Source organism: Amphiura filiformis, chromosome 1 (genome assembly GCF_039555335.1).
Source record: "Amphiura filiformis chromosome 1, Afil_fr2py, whole genome shotgun sequence".
NCBI lineage: Eukaryota > Metazoa > Echinodermata > Ophiuroidea > Amphilepidida > Amphiuridae > Amphiura > Amphiura filiformis.
The window spans coordinates 5,773,161-5,792,536 of record NC_092628.1 but is presented as its reverse complement, the minus strand read 5'-3'; the positions used below and the strand labels follow the sequence as shown (position 1 = coordinate 5,792,536).

General features: G+C 35.0%; 1 protein-coding gene across 1 annotated transcript in view; it reads right to left on the bottom strand.

Moving 5' to 3' along the window:
- The window catches only part of LOC140161961 (spindle assembly abnormal protein 6 homolog), a 65,377-nt gene that overhangs the window by 7,430 nt on the left and 38,571 nt on the right, over positions 1 to 19,376 (bottom strand). The window contains exons 14-15 of the mRNA XM_072185527.1: positions 12,720 to 12,801; positions 7,677 to 7,798 (exon numbers count right to left, since the gene is read on the bottom strand). Of these exons, the coding sequence (XP_072041628.1) occupies positions 7,677 to 7,798; positions 12,720 to 12,801 (204 nt within the window). The remainder of the gene's footprint in view (positions 1 to 7,676; positions 7,799 to 12,719; positions 12,802 to 19,376) is intronic.

The window sequence follows — 19,376 nt, the reverse complement described above, 5'->3', positions numbered from 1 at the left end:
GCGCACTGTGATTTGTTGAAATGCATCATGTGAAAGACCATACCTTACAATAAATGAACCTTGTGTTCTTTTCGCACAAGAACGCACAGCAAAGCGCGATGGAGTGAGAGTACCATAACACATTCTACGCAAAGCATTACACTTGCGTATGCGTAGAATATTGCTGCGATATACACTGTCACATACGCTTTGGATACACGTACACGCTCCACTTTCAAGTAAACAGCTAAAATATTTGGGCAAAAAAGTGATATTTTCTCTTTAAATCGCACTATTTTGTGGTAATAGAAAAGAAATAAACAGTGAAGCATTATCCTTTTACCCAAATATAAATAATGGGTTCTGCTGCACATCACCCATTATTTACGTTTTTATGACATTATGTGAGTGTAAAGGATAATGCACTACCCTTTATTTCTTAAATAATGTAGTAATCAGGTGTGGCCGATTAGAAAAAATGGGTTGTATGTTTTGTATCTCAAAATGTTAACCATCAATATCAGCAACCAGTCGCTTAATAGCTATGAAAATTCCACTTGAATAGCTGTCATTTTACACAGTATAATATGGGGATGAACCAATAGCTGACAGCATATTCTAACTTTTTTAAATATTCTAAGATATTAAAAGTTTTGCATTTGCTAGTTGGGTGAATCTCACAAGTTTTTTTTTACAAATTGTGCACATAAGTATTGTATAAGTTATAATAATGAACTTCTTGGTAATGAACACCAGTAGGAATCAAAAACCTGTCAAACTGCAAGGTAATACTGTTTGTGAATTGCCTAGAATCTCTACTATAAAAATCCCAAATGTTCCTTTAATACTACAAATTCTGAAGAAGAAAACACAGGTTCTTGAACTTTCCCAAAAGCCACAGATCATGCCCTAAAACATGACTGGGGGTGTCATACTGATCAATCCTACTTATAGCTAAAAACATGACTGGGGCATGTTGTTCAATCCACCTTAGCTGTGCCTATTGGTCCTTAAACCTTTCAAAAACACACTGTGTAGGCCATATACCCCATAACACCACTGAGGGCAGATCATGTTGTTCATTTTTACTTGGTTGTGTGTATTACAGAGTACTTCTAAACATCCCTAATTTACATAAATCCAATTTTAAAAAGTTTAAACTGACTTTCAGTGCAACAAAATTCAACTAACCTTGAATGTTGGACACATCAAACATTCAAGGTTAGTTGACATTTTTGTTGTGCTGAAGGTCAGTTTTGGTAATGGTTTATCACCAGCACATATGAACTTACATTTCAGCACATAAATCTCATGTTTCCAGCTTATCTTTGGGCCAAGTACTTCCGCTGATCAAAATATTTGATGAATACTTGAGAATTAATCTGTAGAACCACTTAACCAATGTTGGAACTTGGATTGTGTTATTTAAAATAGATTAGCGCAGTAAGAGCAGGGGCGCTCCAACCTGTGGCTCCAAGGCAAAGCCTTGTTGAAAGGCTATCCAAAACACCACTGGGGGCATAATCATGCATTTGATTGTCCTGAGCTGTGCCTATCGTATAGTACTTATCCCAACATTCTCAATTTACACAAATATTGTCTTTCCATCTTATCTCTCAATGATGATAAGTTCTGCTTCTAATCCAAGGATTTGACAATGGTAACCTAAGAATTAGTTTTAATATTCACTAATCCAATATACATGATTAAATGATTTGTGTTTAGTATTTTAAGAGATTATGCTAAGAAAATCATAGAAAACACTTGAAAGTGCAGGTAAATGAACAGAGAAGCAGTGACTGTCATGTAATGAAATCCACTTTGAATGAAAATTGATTTCAGTTGATGACAAATGTAAAAGAAATATCTGAATATTGCATTGTCATACTGTATGTGAAATCTGTATGTATGCATTATACTGTGTTTATGCGTGATGTATGTGAAATACACATAAGAAATATTTGGCAATTGTTAGATTTGAGGATCTTAGAGTTCAGTGATCTCTGTAAATGTTACATTCAGTGGTTTTAAACTATACCTATAAGGACACTACGTATCCAGTTGAGGCACCAAAATATTTATACCACTTTCCTCGAGGGATTAGACCTTTCATTAGATTATGTGCGGTATATTAAAATTGTATATACATAATATGTATTATCTAAATATGCCAAAAAATAAAAGAGAAGTTTATCAATATCAACAAACATGTCCCGCGTATTGGTTTGGCAGGTTGTTACCTTCAATTTAAGGAAACCAGATTTTGGTTATAATAATAATCAAAGTAACATAACATTCTTGGAATATTAGCTTAGTATCAGAAAAGCAGATGTCATGAGATACTGTGAAACTTTAATATGCCAATACACTTGACAGATGGAAGATATAAGGAATCCTAAAATACTTATGGGATATACCTAAACACTCGCAGGGGATTCACTGGGAATTGAAGATTACACATGTTACAGGCAAGGTAAAATAATTCATAGGGAATAAGGACATTCACCCTTGCTTTCTTATCTTTCTGTATCATTTCTTCCTCCGCTCTCCTCCTCCAATACCAAGCTTTGCATTCTGTAAAGGTTTATAACTGCGCAATGCGCATCGGTTATTTGGAGGGCATCATGAAAAATCTGAAACATTTTGCCTTTGGAACCGAGGCATATCAGGGATATTCCAAGGTCCAAAGCGAAATGTTCAGATTTTTCACAATGCCTGTCTGGCCCGTCTGGACCGTCATCTTACTGATGCAAAGTTATTCATAACTGGTACTTTCATCTCTTCACTTTAAAAAATAACACAAAATTTTCATCAGAAGTTTGCAAAAATATTAGATAAATTTTCTTTTACACTTTGCCTTTACAAAAATTGAACAGGCTGAAACAGGATGACCAATAACAGAATTACGAATCACAATCTGTGCAAATATGGCAGCACGCAATCCAAATACGGCAGCCAGCATGCGCGCAGTTTGTTCAACGCACAGAACGGCACTCACGGAGATTATAATATTTACGCTGACGGTGCGGTAAGTTCACTGTTGAATATAAGTAACTGTGTTTACGTTTGGGCAAATAAATAAAAATCTTGGATCACATGTATCGTGTTTATTCATGAGGATATGAACTATTTACTTTCTTTCTATATCTTTATAATCTTTATTTCAATGCTTGTGAACATCTCTTCATAATCAAGCAACTTCGCTCATTGCTATGTTAAAAGTGTGTTTTCTTCAATCGATAGGTCAGTCACTCAGTCAGTAAGTCCAATCAAAACCGCAATTTGAGTGGTGACATCCCGCTATCTCTAAGGACCGCTAGATTTTTCAAGACCAAGAAGGACAAGAAGAGAAACTTAAAATCTAAAGTTGGCTCTTTTAGAGAGATCTATGTGTCAAATATGCGATAAATACCATAATGCTACTTGAGTCAAACAAAATATCCACAGTTTGATACTTGATAAGGACAAAATTAAGTCCAGAAAGTGTCACTTAAATTCCAAAATACTCTTAAAATCCAAGAAGTCCAAAACACTTAAGGACTTGGCCAATATAAACAAAAAATTCGTCATAAACTTAGCTAAAGAAAACAAATTTCTGATGCAGAATATTCTGTATTAGGGAGACATTTGAAATTTGTAGATATCCCAAAAATCAAAGCAATTTTGCTTGACAGGGATATTACAGTCTTTCTCTCTTTCTTTTGCTTCTTTCTTTCGTTCCTTTTTTCTTTCTTTCTCTCTTTCTTTCTTTCTTTCTTTCTCTCTCTCTCTCTTTCTTTCTTTCTTATTTCTCTCTTTCTTATTTCTTTCTTTCTCTCAGCCTTTCTTTCTTTCTTTCTTTGTTTTTCTTTCTTTCTTTGTTTTTCTTTCCTTCTTTTTTCCTTTCTTTGTTTGTTTTTCTTCCTTTTTTGTTTTTTTCTTTCTTTCTTTCTTTCATTTTTTTTTTCTGTCTGTCTTTCCTTCTTTCTTTCTGGGGTTTTATGACATTTCGTGACACTAGTTTTTGGTTAAACTGTCCGTGATTTCATTATTGTGACCTTTTCAAACATTGTGCTTTTTACTGAGACCAGTAATTAGTCCATTATATAAAATGCGCCTAAGCAACGCAACATAATGGATTTAATTAAATGGACGAAAAGTAGCATAATCATAAAGGCCTACTTATTGATTCACTAGGAAGGCACTTAAATTATAGAGCCTACTCCTCAGTTTATACCAAATACAAACTTTATACCTATTGTACCAACTAGATTTTCATTATCATGATCATATGTAGGCCTAGTAATAGGTCTACTCTTTTCTAATAAAGAAAAGACATCCATTTTAATGAAATCAAAACCACTCATGCTTAATTTTCATAGTAGAACATGATTTCTGTCACTAAATATTAGCATAGGCCTTCACAATGTCAGAATAGACATTGCATTTGCCATTTTTAGAGAAAAACTCTGTCACTAAAAATGGACCAAACTGCAAATGTCAAAAAGTTAGGCACTTTAGACCTAAGTTAATTAGGTATGTAGATCCATGTTTCTACTGTGAACAAATATACCAAAATACTAGGTGATCTTAAAATTAAGCTGAGCAAAAGGTAGCTGATGAGATTAATAAAAAGATCAACTAAGTCTTGATCACCATTAATCTAAACGCGCGTCCCCACGATAGCTTTCTATAAGTTTCTCAAAAATAGAGAAACTCAAGTGTCTATTTTATTCCTATACGGAATTAATGGCCATTTGGTTGGAATTTCTTCACAACCACCCATATTACAACCTCTATACGCATTTTTTGCATAGCAAAAACATAGCTTCTTTTTACCTAAAACTTAGCAATTAATTTGCATGAAGGTAAAATATATAGCTATACCCATCTATTCTCTTAAAATATAGGCCTACCGATATCTGAACATTAGATTGCGTAACTCTATCACCTCCCTTACCAATTTGAGTAACTCCGCCTATAACACAGGAACATCAATACCTTTGTTCAAATTGTCTGGCATGCTACAATCTGAAGTGTTTTAAAAATCACACAAATCAGTAATAGCACTCTGCCATAATAAGCAAGTCAGAATAATATGAATATGATACAATAATAGAAAGGGAGTCACTTTGCTATCAAAATTCCTGTTTAATATATAATGCTCTTGTCACCTTCACAGACAACAACATTTTACGCATCTTATCATAATGCAATACATGACACCTGACACTGCCTAATAAAATATGCTAATCTTTATAAGTAAAATGGAAAGAAATTCAACGCTGCCACAAAATTGAATTTCACCTTGTATAACCGACTGATTTTCCTTGTCACATACAAGAACATGGCCTATATCCGTCATATAACATTCCATAAAATGGGTGACAAACATGTGAAACTCTACCCTACTGTGAAGTGTTGGTAATCACACCATTTAAAAATTGTATCCCCCATAGCAGGCAAGCATGGATTTTATAAACAATATTTACCGGGTAAGAAAATATGTGTGCAAAATGATCAGGCACAACGTAGCGGATGTTGGTAAAACTAGTTTGGAAAACGAGGCCATGTTAGTTTTATAGGGCCAGATAGTATTATACTTAAGTGTTGTTTTTGAGTTACACGAAACACTTGAATCTCGAGAAATCCACATCCAATTTCGATAGATTTTGGGATAATGTTGCATTATTAAAAGGGCATAATATATGGCACAGGGCATATCTGGTTCAATTGTAGGAGCAAAATGATCAATATTCGTTGTTTTTACACCAGCTTCATGTTTAAATTACCAGCTCCCATTTAAAATGCTCAAGTCAACAAGTGGTGAAAATTAACCTATAACTGAGTCATGATGTTATCCTCTTTTTCTCATCCTGTTTTTTTATCTAGATTGTCTTCTACTCTTTTTGTGCTTCTCTTCAGACATCTTCTTTCCCCTCTTTCTCTCTTCTCCCCCAGTCTCTCTCTTTGTTCACTTTCTCTCTCCCCTCCCCTCTTTTCTTTCTCTCTCCCTCTCTCCTCCCAGTCCTAGTCTCTCTCTTTGTTTGTTCACTTTCTCTCTCCTTCTCTCTCTTTCCCCTCTTTTCTCTCTCTCTCCCTCTCTATATCCATTAGTACATTTCCAAATGTGTTCACATTTACAGCGATTGATGGGAAAACAGCTTACACTCCAATGTCCTATTTTTTTATTAACTTGAAACATTTTTAAAAATGGGGCATTTATGACAACATCTGAAATGTGCTATACATCTTGAACAGTGATATTCTTTATTTCTCCTTATGGAGAGAAGTGTTGTTGTGAAAATATCCACAATATCTCAGCAAAACTTGGTCATTTTAGAGTGCGTGGTCCCCAAAGTGGTCAAAGGTAACTGGGACACCCCGCGGGTACTATAACTCATAATGAATTTTTTTTTCTGCATATCATGGTATATAGGAAATTATGCTGTGTAACTGAACGGGAGATTGCTTTAGAGCATGTATTGTAATTTACACTTGTAGAGAAAGTTACCACTACTAGAGCAGAGTAATGCATGTATTCACTCCAATTAACGCTAAGAGCATTTAGGGCTCACCTTGTTCATGTTGTTACGCAATGAAAGATTTGTGAGAATTACTAAAATCATGCAAAATCATGCAACGCAGTATAATGAAGTCAAACATTCATATTGAATTTGAAAAATTCAAATTGAATTAAAACATCTCTGGTGCAAATTTTAAGTTTACTTTACTTTACTCTAAAACAGACTCAAGTTTGACAACAATACAGTCCTCATTAGGTTGATAGAGTATTTTTTAAAGTGCATTAAAATGGGAGTCTCCATGAAACCATCCCACAAATGGAAATGACAATGTACTTGTGTATGCATGCAACAAAGTCCTTAATAGCATTTTATTTCAGAACACATGCGATATTTTTAAGTGAAAGTGCCACATTACTCTTTGCCCCTGATCAATATGGAACAGAGAGAGAATCTTTACACACGTATGGAATTGAAGAATTTGTAGATGAATAAGGCACAGTGAAGCTCATGAATTACATACTGATAAAAAGGTATAAATTTCCATATATTTTGAAGAAAAATTCCCACTTCTTTATATTGCTTTACATGCAAAGCCTGGTAGTGAGTTACCTGTGACTTGATCAAACCGTTTTCAGTAAAACAAGGAACTAAAGTGACAACAATCAATATCCATTGATGACTTAAGGTCAAAAAAGCAGACCGGCCTCTTCATTGTCTAGACTGTTATCAGGGCAATTGGTTAGACAATTCAAGATACTAATTGAGTAAGCTTGTGAAATAGACAGGTGCGTGTATAGTCAATATATAAAGGGATAAATGAGAATCAAAAGAAAGCTACGAATACCTGAGCTGTCTCTATATGTGACACATCCATGGAGGCCAAATGAGATATTTTTGAAAATTAAGTTACTATTTAAGCATAGTTATAAATGCAAACATTACGATATCATAAACTGAAATCCTAAAAGGTCTAGCATACTTGGTTCTCAAGTTTTATCCTATGTATAAAGGTTGTTTGTAGAGATACTGCTTCCTTGCACTACAAGAAACAGTAAGGTATTTCTAAATATATATATATTTGTTGTATGTGGCAGAGTATGTAACTATTTATGTGGTACATATGACTGAAATTAGTCATTTGTTATTAGGGAAGGGATATTAATAAAGTCAAACACAGTAGTTCAAACTTACTGAAGGTGCAGTAGCATGTTTATAAGCAACTTGTGGACCTCCTGATGGTGCTGCATCAAACATTCCAACAGGTCTTCTATGTAACTGAGCTTCATTGACTTGCTTGTTTAACCAGTTGATCACTGTGATCGAAAGAAAGAGAACACCAATGTCAATATATATATTACGCTTCCAAATGGTACAAATAAAGCATTGCATACTCTCTTAGATGCATGCGCGTATTTTGGTGGGCTTTGGGGCGCTAACCCCAGGGTAAAAGTAGGGGCGGTCAAAGCGAAGGGAAAGCGGAAGAAGAAGGGCGGCAAAAAGAAGGGCGCGGAAGAAGAAGGGTGGTAAAAAAGAATTAGTAAAAAAAAAAGGGCGGAAAAAGTATAAAAAAACTGTGAAAAAAATGGTATTATACATTGCTTTTAGGGTGCTAGCGCCTAAAATCCTTCTTTTTTTTTTTTTTTTGCTTTTCACTTTTAAAAACCACCGAAAAAAAAAATTGGGTCAACCTTTTTGGGTTGTTGAGGAAGGGGCGGCAAAATTGAATTTTCTTCAGCCCCCCGGGGTAGGAGCGGCCACGGTACGCCACTGAGATGTATCATACTTCCATGCTGAGATGTACCCACATTGTCATCGTCATGTGCAGACAAGGTAGAGAAGGAAAAATGATTTATTGTATCACAGATATTCATAACTTCTTGAACAAATTCATCAGGACTGTTCATAGTAGAATTGTTAGTTGTAAGAAATCACAACTAACAGATATTCATAACGAAATTGACTTTTTTGTTGATGCCACTAAGCCTATATTAAACATTGCAGATTCTCTATTTGACCGATTTACCTCAATTTGTTCAACGACTTGATTGCTGTCAGAGAAAATAAAGGAAAATATGTATGAACTATGAATAAAACTGAACATGTTGAATATGGGTAAATGGCCATATGTTAACGAAGCGCATGATAAACCACAACAAACAAAATGAAGCCAGAAAGCTCACAGCCAACAAATATATAGTCATAAAAATAATATAAGAACATCACATATCATGAATTATAATGGATACAATTGCTGTTTCAATGATATATTGAAAACATTAAAAGATTGAGATAACATGATGGGTGTCAGTAGTGAATATATTTGAGGAGCATAATTAGACAAAGTGCAATGTGTCTGTTAGTATGTCTTTGTATCTGCTGAAAGCTGATAACTTGATAATTTAAGCAAATCCTTATCACTCAATGAACTCAATAAATTTCTGGTTTACAATGAGTTAACAGATTATAATGAAATTTGTGCATGCCCTCAATTTTCCCATCTATATACTTTATGAACAAATAGCCCATACATGTATAATATACATTGTATATGTAACTTAACATGCTTTGATAAAGGACACGAAAGCTTTGGAGAGACTACACACTTTACTGTCCTATTTAGCAGCATTGTCTGGTTTCTTGTCTACAACAAGTCCATTCTTTCTCATATTACACGGCATACAGCAAAACAAAACAAGAAATCGTTTAAAGGGATAGTATTATGGATGCAGAGTGAATTATCTACTTGTCACTAAGAGGATCTATGTTCTGATTTATTTGAGAGGAGTTTTTGTTCTAACCAAGAGCACCTTAAATAAATAAACATGAGTGTGATGCTTAATAGAAATGGGGAACACTTTATACATGTAAAGCAGACCAACTTCTGTTCAAAATGTCCTACTTGTTACAGCTGTAAGAGACCATGTCTTGATTGTTTTTTAACTGTTTTTCCATTTCATCCTCATATAATTTCCGAGCCTCGTCATTGTAGCTGCTATCAGTGGTTATACATTCTGAAATTGCCCCAGGTATACACATCATGTGCATTCAAATTAGCATGCATGAAGATGCAATAAACAAACATCCATAGCTGAAATCACATGTGAAAATGTTGCGGCACTTTATGGATTTCAAGTATTCCTGATCCCCTTGAACGATGTTGAGTGCTAGCTGATGATTGTGATACATGTTTAAATCAACATTGCTTTGAGTTTATTAAGGGGATGGGTGGAACAAAAATGAACAAATATGAGATATATTGCCCTTATATAAAATAGTGTATTCTCCACCTCACCTACAATTCACACATCTTAGCTACTCCGCTGTGTAAGAGCCACCAGTTAAACTTCATTTCAACTAGTTAATTTTCTATTTAAATTCAAGCAAAAATATAGTGTTTTTGCCACATTCAACAGCTTTAACTCACGGGTGATTTGAACTAATTTATATACCATGCCTGTCAATACATTATTGCTAAGGCTATACTTAATGGATTTAAATGACAGCTTTAAAAACATAGACCGTTGTCTCCAGAGCAGAAAACTGAGACCCTTGTAAAGTATTTATATAAGTTTACAACAAAAGAGAACATATATCCTACAGAAACAGACAAATAGAGAGCAGACACTGGGCCATTCCAGTTAAAATCCATATACCCCCATGGAAGTCATGACCTTAATCTCCCACACAGAGAGTGTGGGTATCACACGGGGTTACCTGAATGGGGTGACTCCATTTAAAATTCACACTCCCTGTGTGGGAGATTAAGGTCATGTCTTCCATAGGAGGTGTATGGATTGCAACTGGAATAGCCCATTTAGAGCTGTTACAGCTGCACATTACAGCCATCTCAATCCATGAGTTCCTTACAGCTAAGACTGTATCATATGGCTTTAAGGCATATCACTCAAGTAGAAAATAGACCATTGTTTTGTTTTGTAAAGTAGAACATGTTTCCCCAGCGGCATATGATGGGTCATTTCATTGGTTGATATAGTGTTCTACTTAGCTTTATCTTAGTATAAACCGATTTCTGTCCACATGTTGAGAATAACTTATTCTCTAACCCTAACACAACCCATGGTGGCTTTTTTTTTTGGCTATCGGAAGGGAAAGAAGAAATGTATAAGGAGAGATGGTGAACAAGAAGTCACTTGGTACCCCCTGAATTTGAACCTCGGACCCCTCACGTGCCACGCAGACGATCACCGACCTGTAGCCACACCACAGGGGTTTTGCTGACAAGACCAGCGATTCTGTGTGTATATGCATGACTTTGGCTGATTGCGTCATATCATCACGTGGAATGCACGCATGTGCAGTGGTTATGTTAGTGAGTTTCAGTCGGGTTAGGGTTCATTTACATCTTTGTCTTTGCTGTGTTTTTAGTTCGAAATCTTGTGCAGATAAAGTGGGTATTTGACTCATTCCATACGCAACTGCAATGATAAGTTTTATATTTTTAAACATACTTCCTCTCAGAAAAAAGTAATTTGATAAATCATCTTCTAAAATCATTTCAAAGATTGTTGAGGGACACACACACACTTGGTTTGCTTTGTTTACTTTACATATCAGAGCTGTTCAAGGGTTAACCACAATTGGTCAGCAGGTCCGATCTGGCCCACGGCCCACCAGTTGAGAACCCCTGAAATAGAACATTATCCTTCAAAACCAACTTTTTAGGTAAAAACATGCCATTTGCAGCACTGTGTAAAGTGCGTACGTATCACATATTCAGTCAAACGGATGGCCCAAACTAACATTCGATAGCTTTGAAAGTAAATAAAATATGGACAGAGCAGGAAATTTATCTCTTTTGTGACAACGCGATGACAGATTTTCTTTGGTGTACCTGGAGAAATCATCCCATTGAAACAAGAAAATATAGGGCAGCTTGTAACCCTGCATAAGCACTGACGATAGAATCTGGCAACGTGATCATGCCAGTTGGTTGGCACTTGATTTGGAGATACTGTCTGTCTAAAGAGGTGATCAGCTTCTTTTGTCGGCAACTTTTAGCTTCAAGTTGAAGATAATCTATCTCAGGAATGGAAAATCAAATTTCAAAATCTATTCTAATATATATGCTATAGTTTGTTAACTGTGCAGGGACTATGAAATAGAAACATTATATTGGGTGACAAGTAGTTCATTTAGCTTGATCAAATCATATTAATTCATTGACTCATGAGTAGCATATTAATGCTTATAATGCCGAATTATATTTATGGGGCAAACTTAATGCAAATAGCAAAGGAACTTTAACATTAAAACATGGTTTATAACTTTTGTGCTGGCCTCCAACTCACATTTATAACTTGTGAATTGTAAATTGCAATATTCCACATTATGAATTAAAAAGAGCCATGCTATCAAGTAAAGACTGTGCTTGGAAGCATTGTGGTGACAGGTGATTCTTAAGTCACCTGTCAAAAACACTTAAAAAGTGTTTGAGGACATTTTGTGGTCACCTAAATTGACTGGCATAAAGGTCATGCAAAGACAAATGACAAGTTCTCATTTCAGGACACTGAGGTAAATGGGACAAAAAACTACATAAACCAGACACACATTCCATTTGGGGTACACAGCAGAATAGCTCTTTCATATGTGATGGGAGAGTAATGTGTAGTGCAAAAGAATGTGAGAAAAATACACCACACCTAACATTGACACAAAGTGCTACCTAATGACAATAAAACACACGCTATATGAAAATTGAAATACATGCTTAAAATATTAATTTGTGGATTCAATTACATGCTATCTACTGAAGATACAATTGCAATTAAAGGTAATTCGGCCATTTACAGATGTGCTATCTACTGAAGATATCATTGTTGGAGCCAATTTGATGAACATCCATTAAAATTCCCATTAGGTGAAGTGCAATTGTTAATTAAGATATGGCATAATTCCAGCCCGCTTCCACAGCATTATAAATGTGTCGCAGAAAATGGACCATTATGACAAAATGAAGCATCTTTAGACAACTTGACATCATTGTTTATCAACAAAGGTAAGGGACTGGTCTATCGATATGCTTGAATGAACCGCTACACTGTTCAATGGCTTTCTTGTACTATGAAATGTGGTGGGCGATTTAAAATGCCTTGAGCAAACTACGATGCGTACACACACTGCAGGGCAAAGAAAAATGGAAATTGCCAGAATTTGCGCGCATACTGCAGGGCAAATATGATGTCACATGTCAAGGGCTATACACAAACTCACCATTTTCATTTGTTTTCAGCAATTGTTTACTTTCCTCCAATTTGGCCTTCACACTCTCAAGTGAGTCCATTAAATTCTGATTCTGAAAATGAGATAAACAAATTGACGGCATTGAGTAATGAAGGCATAACATGTTTTACCGTTGCCATACTTACTGCAATTTACCATGGGAAATGGAACATTAAGAGCAACTTTGCAGTGAAGCCTGTCATCCTAGTTCTTGTACTTACCTTAACTCTAATTCTAATCTTGTAATTCTATAACTCGATTTGACATTATATATCACAAATTATTAGTTTCACGTTTTGCTTATCTAATATTAAGGCCAACTATTAAAACATATGTATCCAAATTTTGAGTTGCATTGCTCCAATGGTTTTGAAATGAGAAGCAAAAATGTGTATAACAATCATGCCCGATAGGTACTTCAGGTTGTGGTAACCACAATTCACCATGTTTTGTTCACACCGTCTAAATGAAGCAGATGAGACCTGTTCTAACAAAATGATGGTACATTGAACATGACAGAAAACAATAGAAAACAATTGAAATTTTCACTTTAGAACACCATAGAAGCAACCCTACGCCTTTAAAGCTTGTAATCCTAAGATTATGAATCTGGAAATAACTCAAAAATGAAAATGTGCAAATTGATTCATCGTAAGTCCTTTGCATTAGGAAATAAACCTACGATACCATTCCGGGTGATCATTTAGTACTGGAAAAGTTCTGGAAAAAGTTACTGGTTAGTGGAGCATGACTTCTGAGTGATATTGGCATACGTAGGCTATTATGGTAGTTTCAATTATGTATTTTTCAAGCCATGCATCACCTAACCATCAACAAATAATGTGACACTTCATATGAAAAAATATACACTCTTGACAGACATAAAGAAGATTTATAAATGCATGCAAGTAGTTTCTTTTGACACCTTTGCTATTATTCCAAATTATGACACGTTTCTTGTCAGATTTACACAATTCATGATCTGAAATTATGATACATTAAGGCAGTCATCATTGATCCACTAAGCATTACTTCATGCACAACAAAGTCTCAACTAAAAATTTATACATAAAGTATGGATTTTATCTCATTGCTGATGACATATATATATATAATTCAAAATCTAAGAGGATGATAATTATTGATCAAAACACCACACATCTGTAATGATGAAGTACTTATATACATTCTGTTTCTTCATATTCAGGAAGTATAAATATGATGACATGGAAACGTACTTCCTAAGAATTAGGCCAGCCATTAAACACTCAATCATACCAAATAAATAAATAAATAAATGTAGATATTTATATAGCGCTTAATGCCGTAAACAGCCTCAAAGCTCTTTACATTTATTCCGCCGTCATTAGAATATGTCGGAACCACGTTTGCAGGCTACAAGTGGCGCAGGGTCCATCATTATCATACCACTAAGGGAAACATCAAAGATCACCGCTAACCTGATATATTTTCGTATCTAGTCAGTGAGTGCGTATTTTACGCTTTATATCTAGTCAGTGAGGCGTATTTCGCAAGCCCGACACGTGTGTGCGGCGAGATGCAGCGATATAAAGGCGATTCGCGTAAACCGGTAGCGTAAAATGCACGTAATCTGTAATACGCGGAACACTCATCAATTTTTTGTAATGTTTTTCCTATTTAGCAGCAAAAAAAAAAAAAAAAAACGTAATTATTTTAATATTTAGAATGACTTAGTGGTATGATAAATTCGTTATTATGTTCAGCGTCGTTATGTTACCGTAAATTATCGTGCGCTCAGTGTCATACTGGGTTCAGCCTTGGCTTCACTCAGTATGACACTTCGCGCACTGCATAATTTCCCGTGCACCATACCTCCGCTTCACCTAATAACTAATAGTACAATGACTGTGACTACCCCTAACAGCTTCCCATTGCGTGGTGAGGCAAGCGAGGCAAAGCGCCTTGCCCAAGGGTGCAACACGGTGGTGGGACGGGGGATCGAACCCACGCACGTCGAGCAAGCTCTCAGAGTCCAAGGCCATAACCACTGAGCCACCGTGCCCTCAAATATTAAATACCTATGATTAATTTCTTATATGAAAGAATGGCATAATCAAGCCATTCATGTATAACCCAAGCACACAACAGTATACGCTTAGATTGTATACACTACATAATAATATAAAGTATGAATTTCATGGTTTCACAGTCTACGGATTTGACATAAATTCAAGCATCATCACCACGAACCCATACTTGCCATGCATAATTATAAGGAGCACACTGCATCAGTCATGTAGTGTGAATTCCAAAGCATAACCCGATTGGATTAATATTAATTAATTAATTATTCTCATAATTACCAGGCACAGCAAACACTTTATAATTCATTATAGCATGCAGATTTGAACATTCTTAAAATCCTATTATTGTGTATCTAAAAAAATAGTTTTATTTCATACCATAACAAAGTCATTCCTCAAAAATCCTATTGCATGCATTATTATTATACTTCATTAATACATCCTCGTTCACTGATTGGTTCAAAGTTGTGCAAGTTATATGTGCTATTCCCCACTAAACATGACATTCACATTAATAGATACATTAATAGAATGGTTGCACGCGTCCCTCAAGCATAAATAACTGTTTAGTCATAAAAATATATGAAGATTACATTGTCAGATATAATTTGGACATTGCAATATATGCTATCTACTGAAGATAGCATTGTTAGAGATAATTTGGACATTGAAAATACATGTTTTCTACTGAAGATAGCATTGTTAGAGATAATTTGGACATTGAAATACATGCTATCTACTGAAGATAGAAGCTGTATCAAAATGATTGGTACCCATGAGTTTTCATTGATAATGGCTAAGTCTGACACATCAAAATTCAACATAAGATGCATATAATCTGTAGATAAATTGTATAACAAGTTATAAACTATACATTCTGAACATTTCAAGAGTATGCAATGTTGCATTTAGAAGAGTCACACGTTTTCCATAAAATCAAAATTGATGGGTACCAATCATTATGATACAGCCTGTACCATTGTCAGCGATAATTTGGACATTGAAATACATGCTATCTACTGAAGATAGCATTGTCAGCGATAATTTGGACATTGAAATACATGCTATCTACTGAAGATAGCATTGTTAGAGATAATTTGGACATTGCATTACATACTATCTACTGAAGATAGCATTATCAGCGATAATTTGGACATTGAAATACATGAAGATATCATTGTTAGAGATAATTTGGACATTGAAATACATGCTATCTACTGAAGATAGCATAGTTAGAGATAATTTGGACATTGAAATACATGCTATCTACTGAATATAGCATAGTTAGAGATAATTTGGACATTGAAATACATGCTTTCTACTAAAAATAGCATTGTTAGAGATAATTTGGACATTGAAATACATGCTATCTACTGAAGATAGCATTGTTAGTAATAATTTGGACATTGAAATACATGCTATCTACTGAAGATAGCATTGTTATAGATAATTTGGACATTGAAATACATGCTATCTACTGAAGATAGCATTGTTAGTGATAATTTGGACATTGAAATACATGCTATCTACTGAAGATAGCATTGTTAGAGATAATTTGGACATTGAAATACATGCTATCTACTAAAGATAGCATTGTCAGCGATAATTTGGACATTGAAATGCATGCTTTCTACTGAAGATAGCATTGTTAGAGATGATTTGGATATTAAAATACATGCTATCTACTGAAGATAGCATTGTCAGCGATAATTTGGACATTGAAATACATGCTATCTACCGAAGATAGAATTGTCAGAGATAATTTGGACATTGAAATGCATGCTATCTACTGAAGATAGCATTGTTAGAGGTAATTTGGACATTGAAATACATGTTATTTACTGAAGATAGCATTGTTAGAGATAATTTGGACATTGAAATATCTGCTATCTACTGAATATAGCATTGTTAGAGGTAATTTGGACATTGAAATACATGCTATCTACTGAAGATAGCATTGTTAGAGGTAATTTGGACATTGAAATACATGTTATTTACTGAAGATATCATTGTTAGAGATAATTTGGACATTGAAATACATGCTATCTACTGAAGATAGAATTGTCAGAGATAATTTGGACATTGAAATAAACTGCTCCAAAAAAGAAACTTACCAGGTAAGAAATTTGTCTGTCAAATTCAAACGACAAATTGTGTTACACTAAATTGGATATGAGTGGAAGCAGTGTTAATTGGCGAATTTTTACACCTCATTTGTTGCAAACGGATGAGTATTTTTGAAGTTATGCTTATTTAAAACCGAACCTATCCACTGGAATGAAAGTTGCACTCATACCACTTGAGATGGTTGGCAGTATACAGGTGTAATCAGTGCTCTCCTCTTCTTCTTTGCATGACTAACTTTCCTATTGCTTCTTGTGAGGATGAAGAATGATCAAAGTTCAATGACAATTGTCCTTATTCAATCATCTGAAGAAATTAAGTCGAATGAAAGAATCAATATGATGACCAGGGATTTAGGGGACCTTGGGTGTGTCCAGAGTATTGCGTTCATGTGGTCATTGGTTCAAGACCTGACAAGACCAAGCAATATGCCTAAATTAAGTGAAAATCAGAGATGGCTTTTAAATGGAATGTTAGAGGCCGGTCAGAGCGTGTCAGAAACTGCACGAACGCTGAACGTGGCTAGGAGTGTTTGGCTGTCATTGATGCAGATGGTGGACACACCAGGTATTGAAGACTGTTAAGATGGTTCATGTGAGGAAGGTTTGAGCAGGAAAGTGTGAGTTGACAAAGAATAAAAGTTCTGAACATCCTTTCATGTGTCTGTTTATTGTGTGAATTCATTGGGGCGGACCTGCAACTTTCAAATTTGATAGTAGGCTTGTTCAAATGAGCATAACTTCAAAAGTTTTGATCTGTTTGCGACAAATGAGGTGTCAAACTCCGCGTAAATGTACACCGCTTCCACTCATATGCTATTCAGTATAATACGATTTGTCGTTTGAACTTGACAGACTAATTTCTTACCTGGTAAGTTACTTTTGGGACTAGTTTACATGCTATCTACTGAAGATAGCATTGTTAGAGGTAATTTGGACATTGAAATACATGTTATTTACTGAAGATAGCATTGTTAGAGGTAATTTGGACATTGAAATACATGTTATTTACTGAAGATAGCATTGTCAGTAATAATTTGGACATTGAAATACATGTTATTTACTGAATATAGCATTGTCAGTAATAATTTGGACATTGAAATACATGTTATTTACTGAAGATAGCATTGTTAGAGATAATTTGGACATTGAAATACATGCTATCTACTGAAGATAGCATTGTTAGAGATGATTTGGACATTAAAATACATGCTATCTACTGAATATAGCATTGTCAGTAATAATTTGGACATTGAAGTACATGTTATTTACTGAAGATAGCATTGTTAGAGACAATTTGGAGATTAACACACATGCTATTTACTGAGGATAGTATTAGCGCCAATTTGAACATTTACGGCTGAAAGCATTATATATAGCATAGTATAATTGTGCTCTTTAAAGTTTAGACGATAGCATTGAAGTCAATTTGATGCTGAATCACATATGTAAGTTAGTGGGTGGCTTAGCTTAGTACGATAATATCAACATGTTTTGGTAGTAAACACATAGTACACGCTTAACTTGTTTTTCTTCAATCTAAATCCTCCTTCAAAGCTTTGGAATCATTGTATCGTGGAAAAACAAAACACACTACATTATCATGATTATAGCCTAAGTGTAAAAAATATACAGACAAGTAGTTAGATTCATGAATGTATGCATTTAATGTATGGTTCATAACAAAGACTTGCTACTAGATTTACATCATAAATTCACAACATTAACGGTTTTATTGGCTATTGTCAAATAGGACATGCAGGTCTTATACATAACACATGAGTAACATGTGTGATCAGAGGATTAATACTTTGCCAACATCAATCAAGATGTCAATGAAGTTAGAATGGTTTCAATAGCTTTTTGATGTCAGACCTACATTTAATAAATGGTTATTATGTCCAGGTATATAGCTTGAGGTGCATAATTAAAAGGGAGTACATTTCACACCCACACATACTGCCAAACAATAAGGACCAGGGATTTTGCCACTGAGCACCTACTGCAATAAGGAGGTCAGATTCTAATCACTAAACCATGAATGTTTCTGATATACAAGACCTGCTCTCGCTAAATGAGTGGAGAGTTGCCAGGGAAGAAAATGAGATATGGCTTATTGAACATGTCACAAAGCAATAGAAAACAACAGAATTTGCAACTTTCCTCTCAATTTGTGAGAGCAGGTCGGAAGCAGCCAGGTAACAGTGGATATGAGTTACACCTACATTTGGTGGATGTTAATGCATTTTAGGTTTTTGTTTTGTTTTATGGTCTCTAGAGGTAGGTAGGAGACTTTTAGCCCTGGAGAGCAGTTACGTTGTGGAAATTGTGATCAGCAATTTTCTTCGGTTACATATCCCTGCTTTTCTAAGCCATGAAAACTAATTCAGCAGGCCCGCTATCGATTCGATACACTTAGAGCAGAGGTAGGTGGACAAGACTTCAAGATAAGAATAAAT